Below are 18,794 nucleotides of genomic sequence, written 5' to 3' on the forward strand. Positions count from 1 at the left end.
TTCACCAAAAGGCGGACGCGAACTCGGGTCTCTCGCGTCAAAAACAATGTGTTACTCGTATTATCATTTACGCCACTGAAAATGGTGAGTAAGGGTCGTCTTTTGTAATATTTGTAAAGATGACATTGTGTGAAAAAACACATTAAATAAAAGGCGCCAGATTACAGAAAATGGCATATACTACAGTCATTTTTTTCTGGGGGAGGACCCACCCACATTTATTTGGCTTCCGACGGCCATGATTGAAAGAAAGTGTAAGAGTTTGGCACACGCTATTCATTCATAAAGTAAGTGTAAGTGGTTTTTCCTTGACGCATCCCATCAAAAGGCTTATCTAAACACAGCAAAATAAACCTTAACAGTTATTAGAGTTTCAACAGTGAATTCATATAAATCGTTTCGATACATGCAAATGGATGTGCATTTAATTGTGTTTTAAACTCGATGGGAGCGAAATGAAACTGTTCGAACCGAAAGTTGTCTGTGTTGTCTCCCCTCTCCTCCACGCAGCACAGTAAACGCACCACACCCACTTTTGCAAAAACAAAATTAATACTCTGCTACTCAACTAGAGATTTGACAGATATGTCTGTACCACAAAATGTTTCTCCCAAAACTCACTTTTCAATATCAGAATCCATGGGATTTTTTCCTGCTTACATGGTCATGTGCCATAGCTGATCTGTGCCACATGGGAGGAAAAAATCGGAATTGGGTCACTTGAACCATGCAGTGTAAATGTGGCCTTTGACTCTCAAAGCCATGGATCCCAATGACTGCCACTATATGCCTAACAGACTGCAACGGTTTGAGTTAAAAATCTTTGTTTGTGTTCTATTGAAGAAACAAAGTCACTTACATCTGCAATGCCCTGGGGGTAAGCAGATAAACATCAAATTTTCATTTTTGGGTAAACTATCCCTTTAAAGACTTTGATGGTTAGCTGTGATCAACTGATTCAATCTTACATTGGAAAAACATGCCTATGGTGACACTTTTACTGACGGCATTAACTATTTTAGTAACGAGTAATCAAACAAATTACTGTTTCCCCTGTTATAACCCCGTTATCGTTACTGACAATAAAATGTGGCATTACTATAATTAAGCTCACTGAAGGAGTTTTCATCTGAGTAGGCTTTCTCTCAGCCATAGGACCTGCAAAGCTGCACATCACATTGCGTTGCGTTCTTCTTCTGAGGTAAATTCTGCCTTATTCCTCTCAGTGTGTCTTTTTCCAGAAACAAAAAAGTAACCAAGATTAACTTAAATGTTCATGTTTGTTGACAGATGCACTGTGGGCGTTTACCTGTTTACTACATGTCCGTGAGTCTCACATGGATGTTTAAAATTTGAAAAGCAGAGCTGCTCCTGGGCGTGATTACATTAGAAATAAGGTGTTTAGACGGAAAAAACTGGAGCTTGTGTTGGTATCATACAGATGACTTTATCAGAGAATATTTGTTTTCGACGTGACTTACTTCATTTAAAAGTATAGACATTTCACACTTTCTATACATATATTTATTTTGTCTGTGAGGCAGGTATTCACTGAGATTCAGGTTGTTTTATTTTCGTGTCTGTGAAGAGAGGTGACGGAGACTGAGACGGCAGCGAGCGCACCTTGATTATTTTCTTTAATTTACAAAAGCACATTGCACAAAGCCCAACACTGCCCATTGGCCCCTGTCCATCATCATAGCCTCCTAATCATCCCCATTTACTGAATGGCACTCCTCCTCTCCACCAATAAGCTGGTGTGTGGTGGACGTTCAGGCGCAATATGACTGCCGTCGCATCATCCAGGTGGTGCTGCACACTGGTGGTGGTTGAGGAGATTCCCCCCTTCCATGTATAGCGCTTTAAGTACTCAGAAAAGCACTAGGGTGATTTCAGGCAAATTGGGCCATTAGATAAAATGGGCCATTTAAGGTTTGAATGTCTTATCTCTCCAAAAGTTAACAACTAATGACTGCAAAGAATTTCAAACTGTTGCATAACAGTACTTGACATTTAGCAAATAATTTTATTTGTTGGCAAGGTAACCTGGCATCCAATCTTACTTCTCAATAATGAGGTTGGTAAATCAATAAAAAATAAATGCACATTCAGAAATAATGATTCATAACCCATGTCTTAATGGCCCATGTGAGATAAAATGCTGATTTTGCTAAATAATCCAGGTTTTGATATATTAAAAAAGCCATTTTTAGTTACTGGCCCAATTTACCTGAATGTGTTCAGATAAAATGAGCCATTAATTTCAGTTAAAATGGGCCACCTTCTGAGTTGAGTTTAAGCAGAAATTCTGAACACATGGGTTCATACTCACTGAAAAGAAAAAGGGTGAAAGAGATATTTTGATATAAAAGTGCTATCACTTCTATATCAAAATGTCTCTTTCACCCTTTTTTCATTCCACTGTATATCCAAAGATGTAGCGTAATGACAATAAAGCTCGATTTGACTTGACTTGATAGGTGTTGAAGTAAAGTAGCCTAATGTTAAACTATTTATTACAGACAACATGAAAAACAGAAATGATCAGAAAGGAAAGAAGACAGTTAGAAAGGAACATTAAGGAGATAGAAAGGATGTCTGCGAGGGATGGGGCAAAATATACAATCGGAGGGTAGGAGAGAGGATGAGAGGAGCACTGGCTGAACATAGGGAAATTGATTTAAATGTAATTTTTAATGTAATTCAAATTGATGTTCCAATGTAATTTAAATGCAGTGTTACACTGTTACATTATAAAATTAAATATAATTAAATGTGTTTTATCAGAAATGTCTCTATTTCACTTTGCAGTTTGACTGGCCCATTTTTGCTGACCAGCCAGCCCATTTTCCCTAAACACTGCTCAAAAATGTGGGCCAGCTAATGTTTCCAAACCTGTAGGGCCTGAACAATTATATTTTATTACATCAATTCAACACAAAAAACAGTCCTTATTATTAATAAGAACAGAGTTAAATGTCATACATGGGTTTTTTTGTTAGTGTTCCAAGCGATTAACCAAAAAGTGGCCCAATTTACCTGATATCACCCTATTTAAATAAAACAAATTTAATGTAATGAATTAATTTTGTTAGCATTTACAAAAACACAAGATAAAAACTAAATAATGCCATTTTAACTTGCTTCTACAAGTCTTTGAGCTTTTCAATCAGGTGAGCTACTGAGCAAATTTATTGCATCAGAAAAGTTATGTGATTCAAATGTCAAAATGTACAATATTAGTTTACAAATAATGAACTATGATAATAGTGTGTGTGTAGTGATGGCACCATTCAGGATTTGTCACTTGTTTGTTTTCTGGCTGCTAATGCCTCTCTGTAGCTGGTCAAGTGTGTTTTGAGTGAAGGAAATACACATATCTGATCATTCTCCATAACGCAGTTGCTATTTACATCTCATACAGTATGTAAACGCTTGTGTTACCAAGGCAATGGCTGATGAGCTTTGTTATCATCCTCACAGTGGAAGATAAAACCACATCTGTGCCGGCTGGGTTGCATGGGAACAAATACAACGGTTAAACAACGAGATCGTGCCTCCTATAAAGGCAACATTGTAAGGCATCATAATGCTTCCGACATGAAGGCCGTTCCTTAATTGTGCTGCTTAAAATACCTAGTCATGACCATAATGCAATTCCAGAATGCACTGCATCAAACTCAAGTGAAAAATAAAATACTAGAGATGTTCTTATAATTATGGTGAGATACCAACCTCCACAGCACTACCACTGGAGCACAGTCATCTTTAATCATGTGTGCGTTAAAGGGATAGTTCACCCAAAAATGAAAATTACCCCATGATTTACTCACCCTCAAGCCATCGTAGATGTATATGACTTTCTTCTTTCAGATGAATACAATCGTTGTATTAAAAAAATATCCTGACTCTTTCAAGCGTTATAATGGCAGTAAATGAGTGTTGAGAATTTGAAGCCCAAAAAAAGTGCCTCCATTCATCATGAAAAGTACTCCATACAGCTCCGGGGGGTTATTAAAGGCCTTCTGAAGCGAATCTATGTGTTTGTGTAAGAAAAATATCCATATTTAAAACTTTATAAACTGTAATCTACGAGATTTCACGAGAGAGTGGTGTTCCAGCAGACAATGTAGGATGTAAGTGTAGCGTAAGCTCCGGTGAGAAGTGACGAATGCGGAAGCGCCAAGAAGACAGCAAAATAAAACAGCGGTCACGAATTAGAAGTACAAAACAAGAATTTATAAAGAAAATTGTCGGTGGATTTTGATATGTCAAGGGGAGACTGGTTTTCCTTTGCTGTAAACAAAACTTGGTTCTCGAGAGACTAGCATATTTTCACCACAGCTTACGCTACATCTACGTTCTACGTCATCCGCTGAAACAACGTTCTCACTCCCAACTCGTCAAATATTGACGCTTGGTCAGGACCCCTTGACATCACGCTCAAGGTATTTGATGCTCAAGGTACCCCTTTGGCATAATTTTTCAGTGCATAGGGGTATCTTTTTAGCGTTACTTTTTAACGTGCAGGGTCCTCCATTGTTTTCAGTTGTTTGTGTTCATTTGTTTGCATGCAATTGTAAAAAAACAAATAATTTTACATAAATTTATACGTTCATTGGAGTACATAACCCCACCCCTACCCTAAACCTACCCACTTCTGAATATAAACACGTAACAGGCAAATATATGTACAGTCACAGATATTTACAGCAAAAACATGAACAAGCAGTATAAAAGTATTACAAACAAGTCCTGTTGCATTCCAAGTCTTCTGAAGCCATGCGATATCTTTATGCGAAGAAGAGAGTAAAACATAAGGTTTTTAACACGCTCACATCTCATTTAAAAAGATACTCCCATAGCATGACGCAGTCGGTCATGAGACACACAAGAGCCAATAGTATTTCACAACCAAGGCTGACGTTACGTACGGCTTCTTCTGGTGGCATTTTTTCAATTTGCGCACAGACTGCAGCACAAAGAATGAGATCTACGGTGAACAGAGACGCCGATCGTGAAATCTCACAATTCCTCTCACAAATCAATCGTTTTGCCTTGGAAGACTTGGGGTATTAATACTTTTTGAATACATTATGTATGTAGTTGTATCTGGATATTATATCTTGTGTTTTATTGACAAATGGTTAGGTTTAGGTTGGGTTGCATGTTCATTGTGACTGTTTACATTGAAAAATCACACCCCAGTATATACACAATAATATTTTTACCCAATATTTATTGATGACGATAAAACTCACAGTGCCTTTTCCATCGGCATATTGACACCAAGGCATCAAAAATTGATGCCAAAGGGTCTTGACCAAGCATCAATATGTGACGAGTTGGGTGTGAGAATGTGCTGGCTAAAGCTAGATATAAAGTTTTACTTCAGAAAAACTTTATTAACCCCCCAGAGCTGTGTGAAGTGTTTTTTATGATGCATGGATGCACTTTTTGAGCTTTAAAATCTCAACACCCATTCACTGCCATTATAAAGCTTGGAAGAGCCAGGACATTATTTAATATAACTTCGATTGTATTTGTCTGAAAGAAGTCATATACACCTTGGATGGCTTGAAGCTGAGTAAATTATGCGGTCATTTTAATATTTGGGTGAACTATCTCTTTAATAACCAATTACATGATATTCTTGACATCACTGAATTGCAATTTTTGATGCTACCTATGTAGAGCATTCTGAATTGGTAACATATGACAGCAGACAGTAGACAGCAATACAACTCACTAGGTTTTGTTAAAAAAGCTTGACACATTTTTCTAAACTAATAGATAGTTTAGTCTCACACTTTACCATATGTAAAGTCTGCATGATTGCAGTGTTTCCCTGCTTATCATGCTCTGTCTCTCTCCATCATTGCTGATGGTCAGACCTTGGTAGACGTCTGAAAGCTGATAATTAACTCAATCCGTTGACACAGGTGAGCATCTCTGTGGTTATTTAACACCCATTACAGAGCAAATAACACACACACAATCCTGCAATTAAACGTGCCTCTTTATCACACAAACCAAATCCACACACCCAAACATATGATCACATTTACACCTTCTCACGCCCCAAACTACTCATAATCGCCAATCTGAAACTCATAGTGTAAATGAGTGTTTATGTTTATTTGAAGTGTTTCATGCTGAGACATTGCGGGACAGTTTGTTTACTGGAGTCGTTTCTCACTGTGAATCTTATCTTAATTACTCTGTGCTTCTCACTATATGGCCTCTTCGCAAGTCAAAGGTCATCAGTTCTCTATCTTAAGCACCCCCCGCCCCTTCAGACAGGGAATGCTAAACTTACGTAAGCTTAGCTTTAGCACAACCCCCATAATCTTGTTTGGTCACCCTGACATTAGCTAGAACACGAGCGTATCAAGGGCTGATGACCTCTTGAGCTGTACTGTTGTTTCTGCCCTAGCTGCTCTATTGTCTTGCAATTATTAACTAATTAATGCAATGACCTTGAATAATTATATCATTTATCTTCTTTTGTTTGATCTAAAGGGTTTAATCAGACTAAATCAATGGTTTGAAGGTTAAAACTGAGCAGCTTTCTGGATTTGCTGAGAATGAATTTGAGATGTTTTTTTTAATGTGTAGCTCTAAATATGTTTATTTGAAGAGTTTATTTGCAAAATCAGATTTAAATCTTTTTTATCCTGCATTCCAAGTAATATCAATCAAACTGCATTTGGGTTGTTTTGATTAAATAATAATAACTAAAAAATACAGCTAGCTAACACAATAAAAACACGATAACAATAAAAAAAAACATTTTTATTTAATTTTTTTAAATGGAGTTTTCTGTTTTTGCAAATAAACTCTTTAAGACGCTAAGTTAAATATTCTTGCTTTCTGTCTTTATTTTTTGAGGGGTTGTTCTATTCATTAAAAACTCCTTTCAAATGTATCACAGTTTCCACAAAAATGTTAAGCCACACAGCTGTTTTCAACATCAATAATAATAAAAAATGTTTCTTGAGCACCAACTCAACATATTGGAATGATTTCTGAAGGTTAACGTGACACTGAAGACTGGAGTAATGACTGCTGAAAAAATCAGTTTTGCCATCAAGGAATAAAATACATTTTAATATATATTCTAATAGATTTTAAACTGTAATACTATTTCACAATATTACTTTTTACTGGTTCTTTCAGAAAATATCATCCCTTCCGCTTGACATGATGGTGAGTCAGAGGGATCTCGGCTTTCTTACAGACCGTAATTTAAAGTCACATAGAAACCCGAAGTGTGTCATTGTGTCTATTTGAATCAGAGACAATGTGTGTATAGTGGGACAGGAAGCAAATGGTGACATCTCAGAAGATAAGAGGTTAGTTATGTCTGATTAGTTGACTGTCTGTCCACGTTGGGTCTTGAAATCAGGTCAGTTATTGTGTGTGTGTGACTGTGTGTGTATGTAGCATCTTGAGAAAGAAGAGGAAGGGGCAGTGACCTGGATTGAAACAGCAAAAGGAGGGAGACCATGTGTCAAAAAATCAGCTGTTTGTTTCTCAATGGCTCTTGGAAAGCCCTCAAATGAACATGCGAATGCGTACATATATGTGTGCGTACACATACTTTGAGGTCGAGAGACCAAAGAACTCTCGGTGATGTCAAAGCATCGCTGACCCAGAAAGAAATGTGTGCACACTGGCTCTAATTTATATGCAGACACTCAGTAAAACTGTCTGCAAACGACAAGAGGGCTTTTGGCCTGGGTTTATCTCCCAGAGCTCTGTCTCACTGTCTCTTACAAAGTCTTGCCCTCTTTTATCCGTCTTTCATCCCGTCTCTTTTTCCCTTGTTCCTGTCATCTAAATCCAACTCCTGTCTCAGTCTGTTTTTACAGTCGGTGCATATGCTGTATGATACTCGTGCTTTGACCCCCAGGATAAGTGCCTACTGTGTAACCCTATCTAACCTTGGAATTACAATGCAAACATAACCAGTTATGTAATTTAAGCACAAACCTCTGGCAAAGCACAAAACACCGTCAACGGTGCTCTTCGTTTTCTCTTCAGAAGACCAAAGCTTCTAGGTGCAAAGACTGCAAAACATAATAAAAATATTGTTAAATGACGTTTTTATTTACATCAGCTAATTAGATAGAGTTTTTGCAAATGTCATTCAAAATCTGTTCTTTATTATATCGTTTTGTCACCCCTCTTACTGTTTTAGACACCCTCGTTATCACTTAAAAGAAGTCGCCACTCCTTTCTCTGTGGAGAATATTCTCGCGGTTTTCTCGGCGATCCCTTATTGCCATTGGACAAATAGAGAGGCTTTGTCGACGAAGAGGGAAAAAACGCCTTGAAAGATTTTCTTTGGGAGTGATGAGGGCGGGAGGGGGTGGAGGGCAGCGCTAATTATGCACGGCGATTGTTGATGGCTTGATTGTGTGCGTCCAGCTGCACAGAGGCGCGGGGGCGAGCAGAGGGCGGGGACGCGGAGCAGGGCAGACTCACTGACGCCAGTCGCCACATTCTCCCATGCGCTGAAAAACAGACTCGATTGTGCCGGACCTGATCCACAGACACCGCAGTCACACAGAACTAAACAGAATGAGAATAAAATACGCCTCACGTGTTCCCTGTGTTGAATCCATCAGTGCAAGTAGTTAAAGTAGTTTTCATACAGAACAAATCCTGCTGTGATACGTGATTAAACGGCACGTCAGGTCAGTTCACGAGGTATGTGGTGCATCACGTGATTAGGGAATAATAAGGATATATTATAGTTTAATGTGTTTTATTGACAGGACATAACTGCAAAATAAGAAATGGAGTAAACAAATAGTATGAACAAATAAAATAGTGGTGTGAAATAAAATAAAATAATATTTAAAAGAATAAAATTAGAATGATACAATCAGCAAATTGAAACCGCAAACTAAATAGAGGGTTTGCACTTACGCCACGATTTGGTCAGCCATATTGGCAATTACTCGAATGTAAACAACAGCATGGATTGCACAGTTAATGTACTACTGAATATGTTGTTCAGCTAATTAATGCTGTCCAAACCACAGAAAAAGTATGTGGGAGCTGCTAAATCATGTAGAAAAGGGCTTAGTAAGCAGGAAAGGGCGCAATATTTTGACAAACTAAAGTTAATAGGTGGTAAAGATATGTGTGAGCCGTATTAATTAAGATATTAGCCTAGTATTTCACTTACCTGACCGGAAATGATAAGAACAAACACAAATGTTGTGAAGATTATTGCCATGAAAATCCTGGTTCAGTTTGGCCAACCACAAATGCCTTTTGTTCCTCAGACAGTTTTTTGCACTCTTCTCCTTGATTTGTTATTACTTTTGGCAGTCTGTAGTAGCCTACTCCAAATGTTTTTCCTGGTCTGACCAATTAGTACAGCCCAAAACATGACATAATTGAGCATTTTCAGCAGCAATAATCACCAAAATATACAAGTTTTGTTCGGTTCAGTGGCATTGTTTACCTTCAGTGCCGCCAAGATGGCCGATTGATGACATGTCGTGAAAACACTCTAGAGCAAACTAAATGTTTTTAAAGCTGACAGCGCTTTTATGGAATATTATACGTTGTACATTTTAGATTAAAAAAATTGCCAGTTGGTTCATATAATGAGTCAATGAAAAGAGAAGTTCCAAAAGAAGCCTTTTGCGGATGGAACAGTTTATGTAAGTGAAGCAGAGATATAAAGAATTAAAGTTGTTTAATTGGATAAACATGCTAGAAATACTTATAATAAGCACACAGGTAGACAGTGAAAGAGACTGTCAGAAACTGTCCTTCATAGCCAACAACATACTGTACTTATTATCGCCGTGGTATAACATAATGCTTGAGACAAAACAGTGGCTTCTCCCAAACAAACATTTAGGGAGTAGCTTGGTATCAGCAGAGATGATGAAACATTTCCATCATCTGTTTTCAAACATGTTTAATTTTCTCTTCTTTTTTTTTTTTTTTTTTTTTTGGTGATTCCTTCCACTTCTTGCTCACACAAACACATTTTTTTTTCTTCATTTTTTATTGCTATTTTTCAAACTCATCTGGATACCTGCAGAGACCTTTTTCCAATGCTGTTTGTCTTTCCAAGAAAAGAAAGGGTTGAATTTATTGCAGTCGTACAACAAGGTGAGCATGGCATATAAGGGCAGTTTCTGTGCACCACAGGTAATTAGCACGGCCTGCAAAGAAGTGCATTCATCCGGTTGCATGCACATAAAATAAAAGGTGTGAACAGGCCAGTAACCAAAACTTCTAATAAAGTGTTTTCACGACCCATCATCAATCGACCATATTGGCAGAACTGAACGAAACTTGCATATTTAGCTGATTATTGCTGCTAAAAATGATCAATTATTGTCACATTTTAGCCTGTACTAATCAGTCGGACTGGGAAAAAACATTTTTGAAATCTATAGTGTGCAAAAACTGCTTGAGAAACAAAAGGTGTTTGTAATTATCCAAACTAAACCAGCATTTCCAAGGCAAGAATCTTAACAACATTCGTGTTTGTTCATATCATTTCTGGTCAGCTAGGTGAAATATTAAGCTAATATCTTTATACTTCCCATACATATCTTTACCGCTTTTTAACTTATTAAAAGTTTGTCAAAATTGCACCCTTTCCTGCTTACTAAGTTCTCTATATGTTTTCACAGCTTCCAAGTTTTTACCCATGGTTTAGACAGCATGAATTAGCAGAACAACCTATTCAGTAATACATTAACAGTGCAATCCATGCTGTTGTTTACATCCGAGTATCACCAATATGGCCGCGTATCTGGATAACTGACCACATTGTGACGCAAGTACAAACCCCATAGACAGGTTATACACCATTTAATTTTCAACAAATGTAAATGATGCTAAGAGAAACAGAATGACAGTTGGTTTAAAGTGCTGTAATGTTGTTAACTTGTTAACTCAAAGCCTCTTTTTCATTTGTGGAATATTAAATATTGTGTCTTCCTTGACTAATGTCTGCTCAGTTTAACACTGGTTTGAACATGACAAAGTATCCTACCATTCAAGCAAAACAGGAATGTGTTTTATTTGAAAACTATTATACTATTGCAGTCTGAGAAAACAAAGCTGCTTTTGTATTAGTTTAACTAATCTAGCCCAACTGAAGAGCTTTACACACGGAAAAACTCTTCACTGAATGTAAGTCCAGGTGTGCGCAAATAAATTGTGCGGGCAAGTCTACATGCCTTGTGCGAGTGGTTGGGTGGGTTCTTATTGCTTGATTGACAGCTGTACTGACCAATAAGAGCGGCTTCACAGCCGAGACTAGTCTTTTGCAGATGGGGTGCGCGCTGGAGCGCGTGAATGGATGACGTCGGGAGCCCGGCGCCAGGCTGTCTGGGACTCGCGCGTTAGATCAACACAGCTGGAGCGGGACAGGACACACAGCTGGCCCGCCAGCGCATTCCTTCACAAAAACAGCACTGTGAGAAAAGAGGGGACACATCTTGATGTAAACTAAAAATGCGCTGGGTTAAAACTGGAACGAGAGTCAGCCTATAGTTTGATTGTAACTTGCGAAGCTTCCTCTTCATATAAAAAAAGAGTCATGGGAGACAGCTAGTTATGATCTATTTATAGATAACGAGTAACACTTTTAGAATGCACGAAACCGCGCTCACAGTGGTTTGTTCAGAGGTTCCTGGGTTGGTTATTAATATTTCTATGATCGTGAGAATATTAGGAGATGTTTTATTGAATAAGATATATATTTAGCCTATCCCTTATGGCATGAGAATTGAAATGGGTATCAAAGCTCCAAGCTTGATTCATTTCTTGGAGGGAAAAAAGTAGAATGAACTCGTTACTGCATGTTGTGACGTTGGCACCACTTTGATGTTACATACTTTTTAGGGTTTTAACTTTAAGTAGCAATTAAGTATAGCCTAATTTAGATGGCTGTTTTTGTGTGTGGGCCTTAAAATGACTCCTGTATAGATATTTAATCTCATGTATGCGTGTAGAATAGTCTCCTGAGGGAATTAATTCCCGACGCCAGTTTGTCTGCAGGTCACGGGAGTAGCAGATTTATGGAATTTATCCATATCATGTCTTAGCCGGGATAGAATAATTATAAGCGGATGATAGCATTTTCCTCCCATTTTTTCTCTACAAATGTTACAGTTGAGAATAGTGTTCACTTTTAAGTAGGCCTAGATAAGGTGCGACCTAAATCACAAGTTTATCGTGTTAATCAAATGAAATAAATTCATTGTTTGCATAGCCTACAATGTTGGCAAATAAAATACTATGTAATGTAATGATAATAAAATGTATTTCGAAAAGAAAACATGTGTAAACTTTAAACAAAGTTTATATTTAATCTACTCCACAAGCTGACACAGCTCCGTTTAGGTTCACTGACCCCAAATCTTCACTCAAATCCACCACTGAAAATATATATATCTCTTTCTGGTATTCTGACAGCTCTTCCTCATTCCACCATTCTCTCTGACTGACATCTCAACGCTTCCAATAGCGAGTTGGATATTTGCATAGGGCGGGGCCTGTGCGCTTATAAGCCTCTTGCTATTGGCTAAGCAACACATGAGGGTTTGTTTATTTCTGGAGGGGGCGGTTCTACACGAAGCAACGCTTGAAAAGCGGCCGCCTGCCCGTTCGTTTCCATCGTTCAATGAACACGAGACGTGAAGCGAGTCAACACATTGGATATCTATCAAGCTGGAGAGCTAGTTCATCTCACTTCCCAGACTTCTTCAGACATCTCCACAGTCAGTTGGATTCTACTAGCAAGTCAGACGCCAGATCCAGAATGAAGGCGATCAGTCCCGTTCGTTCTGTCAGAAGCTGTTACGAAGCGGTGTGCTGCATCTCAGAGCAGAGTCTGTCGATCAGCCGCTGCAAGAGTCCCATTGAGGAGCTGTCCGATATGAATGACTGTTACTCAAAACTGAAGGAACTGGTGCCCAGCATCCCTCAGAACAAGTCCGTGAGCCAAGTGGAGATTCTTCAGCATGTAATAGATTACATCTTCGATTTACAGATTGCACTGGAAAACGAGACGGACACACAAAACACGCCTGACATGTTCATGTCAATGAAGGTGAGCGCAAGATTGTTTATTGCCTCTTAATTATTATTTATACCTTATGTTAATCCATTTTATAGCTAATTTAAATCTAATTTTTGTCTTCTTCCCTATGTAGAACTCAGAGATGACCTGTAATTTCTCCAAAGAGGATGAAGCTATGTGCCATTAGGACTTCGGAATGACAACGTTCAATGGTACGCCTATATTTCTTTATTTTAAAGTATTTTATTTGTAAATTAGTCAAACATTGTTAGGTGTTAATCTAAACTCTTTCATTAATCTTGAAAAATAAAGAAAGTTCTTCAGTCCTTTATAGGTTCTGCAAAGAACGCTCTTCTAATCAAGAACTATTCCTGATCTGAAGAACCTAGAATGAAACTATTTTAGAACTTTATGAATAAACAGTCGTTGTTTCATTATAGGTTCTTCAGACAAGTGTTTTGGTTCTGAGTTTTTTAAATCAGGTGTTTTTTTGTTTTTTAGAAAACAAGAATAAAACATTCTTTGTGGAACCTAAAAAGCATATCCTATGATATAGGGCTGGAAAACTTTTTGGTTTTTAAATGGAAAAAAGAGCAAGTAAGCAGTTAGTCATTACGCATGGGTGAAATCCCATGTTTTTGGTAAATGTTATACAGGACAAGATTACGTATTAAAGTCTGTCCAGTGTCCTAAATGTTTGGACATCTTGCCAATCAGCAAACAAGCTTGGATTCCCCTATCAGCTCTAGCAAATGAAAGTTTTCCATTTGGCGCCAGACTGTCTGCAGTCCGCCTGAATCCACAGTGTGTGTGTGTGTGTGTGTGTGTGTGTGTGTGTGTGTGTGTGTGTGTGTGTGTGTGTGTGTGTGTGTGTACCTGGTATTCATCACGTTGTGGGGACCAAATGTCCCCACAAGGATAGGAATACCAGTAGATTTTGACCTTGTGGGGACATTTCTCAGGTCCCCATGAGGAAACAGGCTTATAAATCATGCACAATGAGTTTTTTTGATGAAGTAAAAGTGTGCACAATCTCCTGTGAGGGCTAGGTTTACAGTAGTCAACATTCGAAGTGGATCAAAAAAGTTCATCAAAGTTGTCCTAAGATAAGAACGGGTATTCTTTTTGGTTTTAGGACAAAATTTAATGAAAGGTTTTGATCCACTTCGAATGTTGACTACTGTAGGTGTAGGGTAGGTGTAGGGCCATAGAAAGTACGGTTTGTACAGTATAAAAACCATTACGCCTATGGAATGTCCCCATAAAACATGTAAACCCAACATGTGTGTGTGTGTGTGTGTGTGTGTGTGTGTGTGTGTGTGTGTGTGTGTGTGTGTGTGTGTGTGTGTGTGCGTGCGCTCTGAGTTAACTTTTCTCCCTCTCATCTATGCTGCAGGTGCGGGATAGAAACTTTTCTCCTCCACTTATGGAAGAAAAGAGAGTGAAGGGGTGAGCCGGGTGAAGGAGTGAGGCTCTATTCAGAGTGTGGGAAAGCAATCTGCGCCCCTCTCAAGCTGTCTATTCTTTGGTCACTGGACACTTGAACAAACCAAAGCCGAGGAGTTTTTAAGATCACAAAAAAAGAAAAGCCCTCCGATTTTTTTCCTTAATCATTCCTGTTTTTTGTGGCAACAATCAAGCATTGTATATTTTGTACTGGCTACATTCCTGACTATTTGGACTAACTAATATCTCTTCACACACCCTTCCTTCCCAGCCATTCTTGGAGAATACACCCCCCCCCCCCCTTTTTTTTTTCTTGAAAACATTTCCACATTTCAGCATGGCTGCAGTTTGCTCTCAGTGAGCTTCTCAATCATTGGGATGATGTACATATTGTGCTTGATGGGAGTTTTTGTGTTATAGGGTGGGAAGGGCCTTGGGCAGTGGGAATACAGACGTGGATTAGAATTTGAACTCTATAATATAGAGTGGATTGTATATGTTTGTGGGGATTGTCTATTTCTACAGACTGTCAGATCAACGAGTTTCATAAACTCCTTTAAGATTTATTGTTTTTGCTTTGTACTTACTCTTTTTACACAAGAAAATAAATCATACATGAAAGTGAAAATGTGTGGTTTTGTATCTTTCTTAAACAACTCAATCCAGCCTTTTTGCCACTTTTAAATCGCCAGATGTGTTTAATGGAGATATACTGAAAATATGTATTCTGTTTAACAAAATCAGAAATAAAGTGATTCCTTCCACTTCATCTCCTCCATCTCCCTTATAAAAGTCACTTATAAGACATTTGAGGGGAAAAAAATTAAAAAAGAATTTGTTTATGTGTAAGTAAAAATAAGATAAAGCAAAAAAAAAATCATAAAAAGTAAAAGTACAGTGCATCTGCCAAAAATCTTTCCAGATACAGTCATCTCGGACTTTTTTGTGTTTAGCATATGATCTGTTACAGGCCTACACAACAATGTCTAAATGTGAGTCACTTTATTTAAATATAGCACATCTGTCCTCGGAGTGTCTTGTAGTCTCAATCAAAAAAAGACCTTTGCTCAGAGAGCTAGAGTTCAGTGCAAAAGTGGCATGTGGTCAAACTTTGATAAGCACTATTCAGCTCATCTGGACTCTAAAAGAGGGATTATGGTCTTAAGAGGCTGAGCGTCTCCACACTTAAGGTTTAAGATTTGGGTATTGTGTAATGTGAAGTGTTCTGCGGGACGTCTTCAAACATAGTAGGTAATATAGCGACACCTAGTGTTGTAAGTAATAATCACATACACGTCTTTGCTTGCACCGCGGATAATGTATTGGCGCCATCTTGTGGCTTGTATATGTAATTAATTGTAGGTCAGCGTGTGGATGAAATAGTGGCTAGCTGTAATATTTTTGAAATATTTCTACAGGTTCGTTTTTGTAAATTTAAATACACACACATACAATAAGTCGTTTCTACAAAGCTACATTTCACCTGCAACTCCTCTTTAAAGGTATAGTTCAAAAGGTTTTGTTGTTTGTTCATATTTTGTCTGCTTGCTGTTAATTTATAAAAGGTGCTGGAGCTTGACCAACATGCAATTCTATCAGTCTAAGCTCTACTCAATACAACAAATATGAGGTTAAATGGAAAATCTCAGATTTTATTTTTGGAAATTGTGAAGTCTCAAAGGCACTTTATGGTGATTTTGACCCAATTGTTTGACACATTCAAGGCCCAGAAAGGCAAAAAGGACATCATTAAAATAGTCTATGTGACATCAGTGCTTTAATTGTAATGTTATGAAGCTACAAGAATACTTTTTTGTGTGCAAAGAAAATAAAAATAACAAATTTATTCAACAGTTTCTTCTCTTTTGTGTCGGTCTTCGGCGCGTGAGTACCACAGCATTCTGGTGTAAACCTTATCTTTGCAAGGGCAGAAATCTCACGAATTTCATCAAAAATATCTTAATTTGTGTTCTAAAGATAAACGAAGGTCTTGCGGGGTTGGAACAACATGAGGGTGAGTAATTAATGACAAAATTTTCATTTTTGGTTGAACTACCTTTTGTGGCAACATGCCCCAATTACGGAGGATGTCACAATATTTGGGGTAAACTGCCATATTAAATATAAATTTTACCTTTATTGTAATTTACCCATGTCTGAATATATGCCATTGTGGTTGTACTGTGTTCAAATAGCTAGTTTTGAGATATGACAGCCTTCACAATGAACAAAATGTAGTCAATTTTGAAGCCTAAATAAAAAGCAAAAAATGTGGGCTATTTACGAACTATAGTCGTGGCCAAAAGTTTTGAGAATTACATAAATATTGGAAATTGGAAAAGTTGCTGCTTAAGTTTTTATAATAGCAATTTGCATATACTCCAGAATGTTATGAAGAGTGATCAGATGAATTGCATAGTCCTTCTTTGCCATGAAAATGAACTTAATCCCGAAATAAACTTTCCACTGCATTGTTAAGAAGGCTTCAGGGTGTCCAAGAAAGTCCAGCAAGCGCCAGGATCGTCTCCTAAAGAGGATTCAGCTGCGGGATCGGAGTGCCACCAGTGCAGAGCTTGCTCAGGAATGGCAGCAGGCAGGTGTGAGCGCATCTGCACCCACAGTGAGGCCAAGACTTTTGGAAGATGGCCTGGTGTCAAGAAGTGCAACAAAGAAGCCACTTCTCTCCAAAAAAAAAAAAAAACGTCAGGGACAGATTGATCTTCTGCAAAAAGTATGACGAATGGACTGCTGAGGACTGGGGCAAAGTCATATTCTCTGATGAAGCCTCTTTCCGATTGTTTGGGGCATCTGGAAAAAGGCTTGTCCGGAGAAGAAAAGGTGAGCGCTACCATCAGTCCTGTGTCATGCCAACAGTAAAGCATCCTGAGACCATTCATGTGTGGGGTTGCTTCTCATCCAAGGGAGTGGGCTCACTCACAATTTTGCCCAAAAACACAGCCATGAATAAAGAATGGTACCAAAACACCCTCCAACAGCAACTTCTTCCAACAATCCAACAACAGTTTGGTGAAGAACAATGCATTTTCCAGCACGATGGAGCACCCTGCCATAAGGCAAAAGTGATAACTAAGTGGCTCGGGGACCAAAACATTGAAATTTTGGGTCCATGGCCTGGAAACTCCCCAGATCTCAAACCCATTGAGAACTTGTGGTCAATCCTCAAGAGGCGGGTGGACAAACAAAAACCCACTAATTCTGACAAACTCCAAGAAGTGATTATGAAAGAATGGGTTGCTATCAGTCAGGATTTGGCCCAGAAGTTGATTGAGAGCATGCCCAGTCGAATTGCAGAGGTCCTGAAAAAGAAGGGCCAACACTGCAAATACTGACTCTTTGCATAAATGTCATGTAATTGTCGATAAAAGCCTTTGAAACGTATGAAGTGCTTGTAATTATATTTCAGTACATCACAGAAACAACTGAAACAAATATCTAAAAGCAGTTAAGCAGCAAACTTTGTGAAAATTAATATTTGTGTCATTCTCAAAACTTTTGGCCACGACTGTACACAACTGTCGCGTGTATTTAACGTCAACTGTAACGCGTCCGACAGCTCTTTAAAAAAAAAAAACATTTACCCTGAAGGTTGAGTTAAAATGTTTAGCTTGTAAACACAAAAAAAGAGTCTTGAAAGCGGACTAAAATCATTAGATGCGTTTACCTGTTCGATGTGATGACGTTTAATGTCCCCGACAAGTGCCAGCCACTTGTTAGCAACCTCCATTTTCAAGACAAGTAAAAAAAATACTGGTGTACTTTTTGTCATAGAATAAAACTTGAAAATGTCTTAAGCTTGACTTTTTTCAGGCATTTACTGAAAACATACTCAAAAAAGAAATGCCAGAAATTCCGTCGATATCCATATCTCTCCAGAAGATGGCGGACAAGAGCACACGACACTAAGCTTCTCGCAAGGTTTTTGCATGCAATGCTGTTTGTTTTGCTGTGCCATGGGTTTAATGCGAACCAATGAACGAATATATAATAATATAATAATAATGCTTTACTCAGACTGAGAAGAACTCACATTACCTTATCACATTACATGAATCTTACAGTTTGTTAGTCTGAAACAGTTTTGTTCACTGATTTCTAACCATAGTACCTTACTTAGCTATGCCTAAATCCTAAGTAGAACCTTAATTGTCAATTTAAGAATAGCCGATGTGCTGCTTAGGTCTGTCAATTTAATAAAATTTGCCCTTTGAAACTACATTTTGAGAGGCATTTTCACACTTTTTTTTTCTTTTGAAAA

The 18,794-nt window shown here is 38.1% G+C and overlaps 1 protein-coding gene across 1 annotated transcript; it reads left to right on the top strand.

The window, feature by feature from the left end:
* Window positions 1–12,662: 12,662 nt before the first annotated feature.
* Window positions 12,663–15,282, top strand: id3 (inhibitor of DNA binding 3). Its single transcript, XM_073827157.1, has 3 exons — window positions 12,663–13,102; window positions 13,206–13,284; window positions 14,469–15,282. Exons 1-2 carry the CDS (start codon window positions 12,674–12,676, stop codon window positions 13,257–13,259), a joined length of 483 nt encoding a protein of 160 aa, XP_073683258.1. The 5' UTR covers window positions 12,663–12,673; the 3' UTR covers window positions 13,260–13,284; window positions 14,469–15,282.
* The last annotated feature ends 3,512 nt before the right edge of the window (window positions 15,283–18,794 follow it).

The sequence above is a fragment of the Garra rufa genome, chromosome 21 (assembly GCF_049309525.1).
Source record: "Garra rufa chromosome 21, GarRuf1.0, whole genome shotgun sequence".
In the NCBI taxonomy this organism is placed as follows: Eukaryota; Metazoa; Chordata; class Actinopteri; order Cypriniformes; family Cyprinidae; genus Garra; species Garra rufa.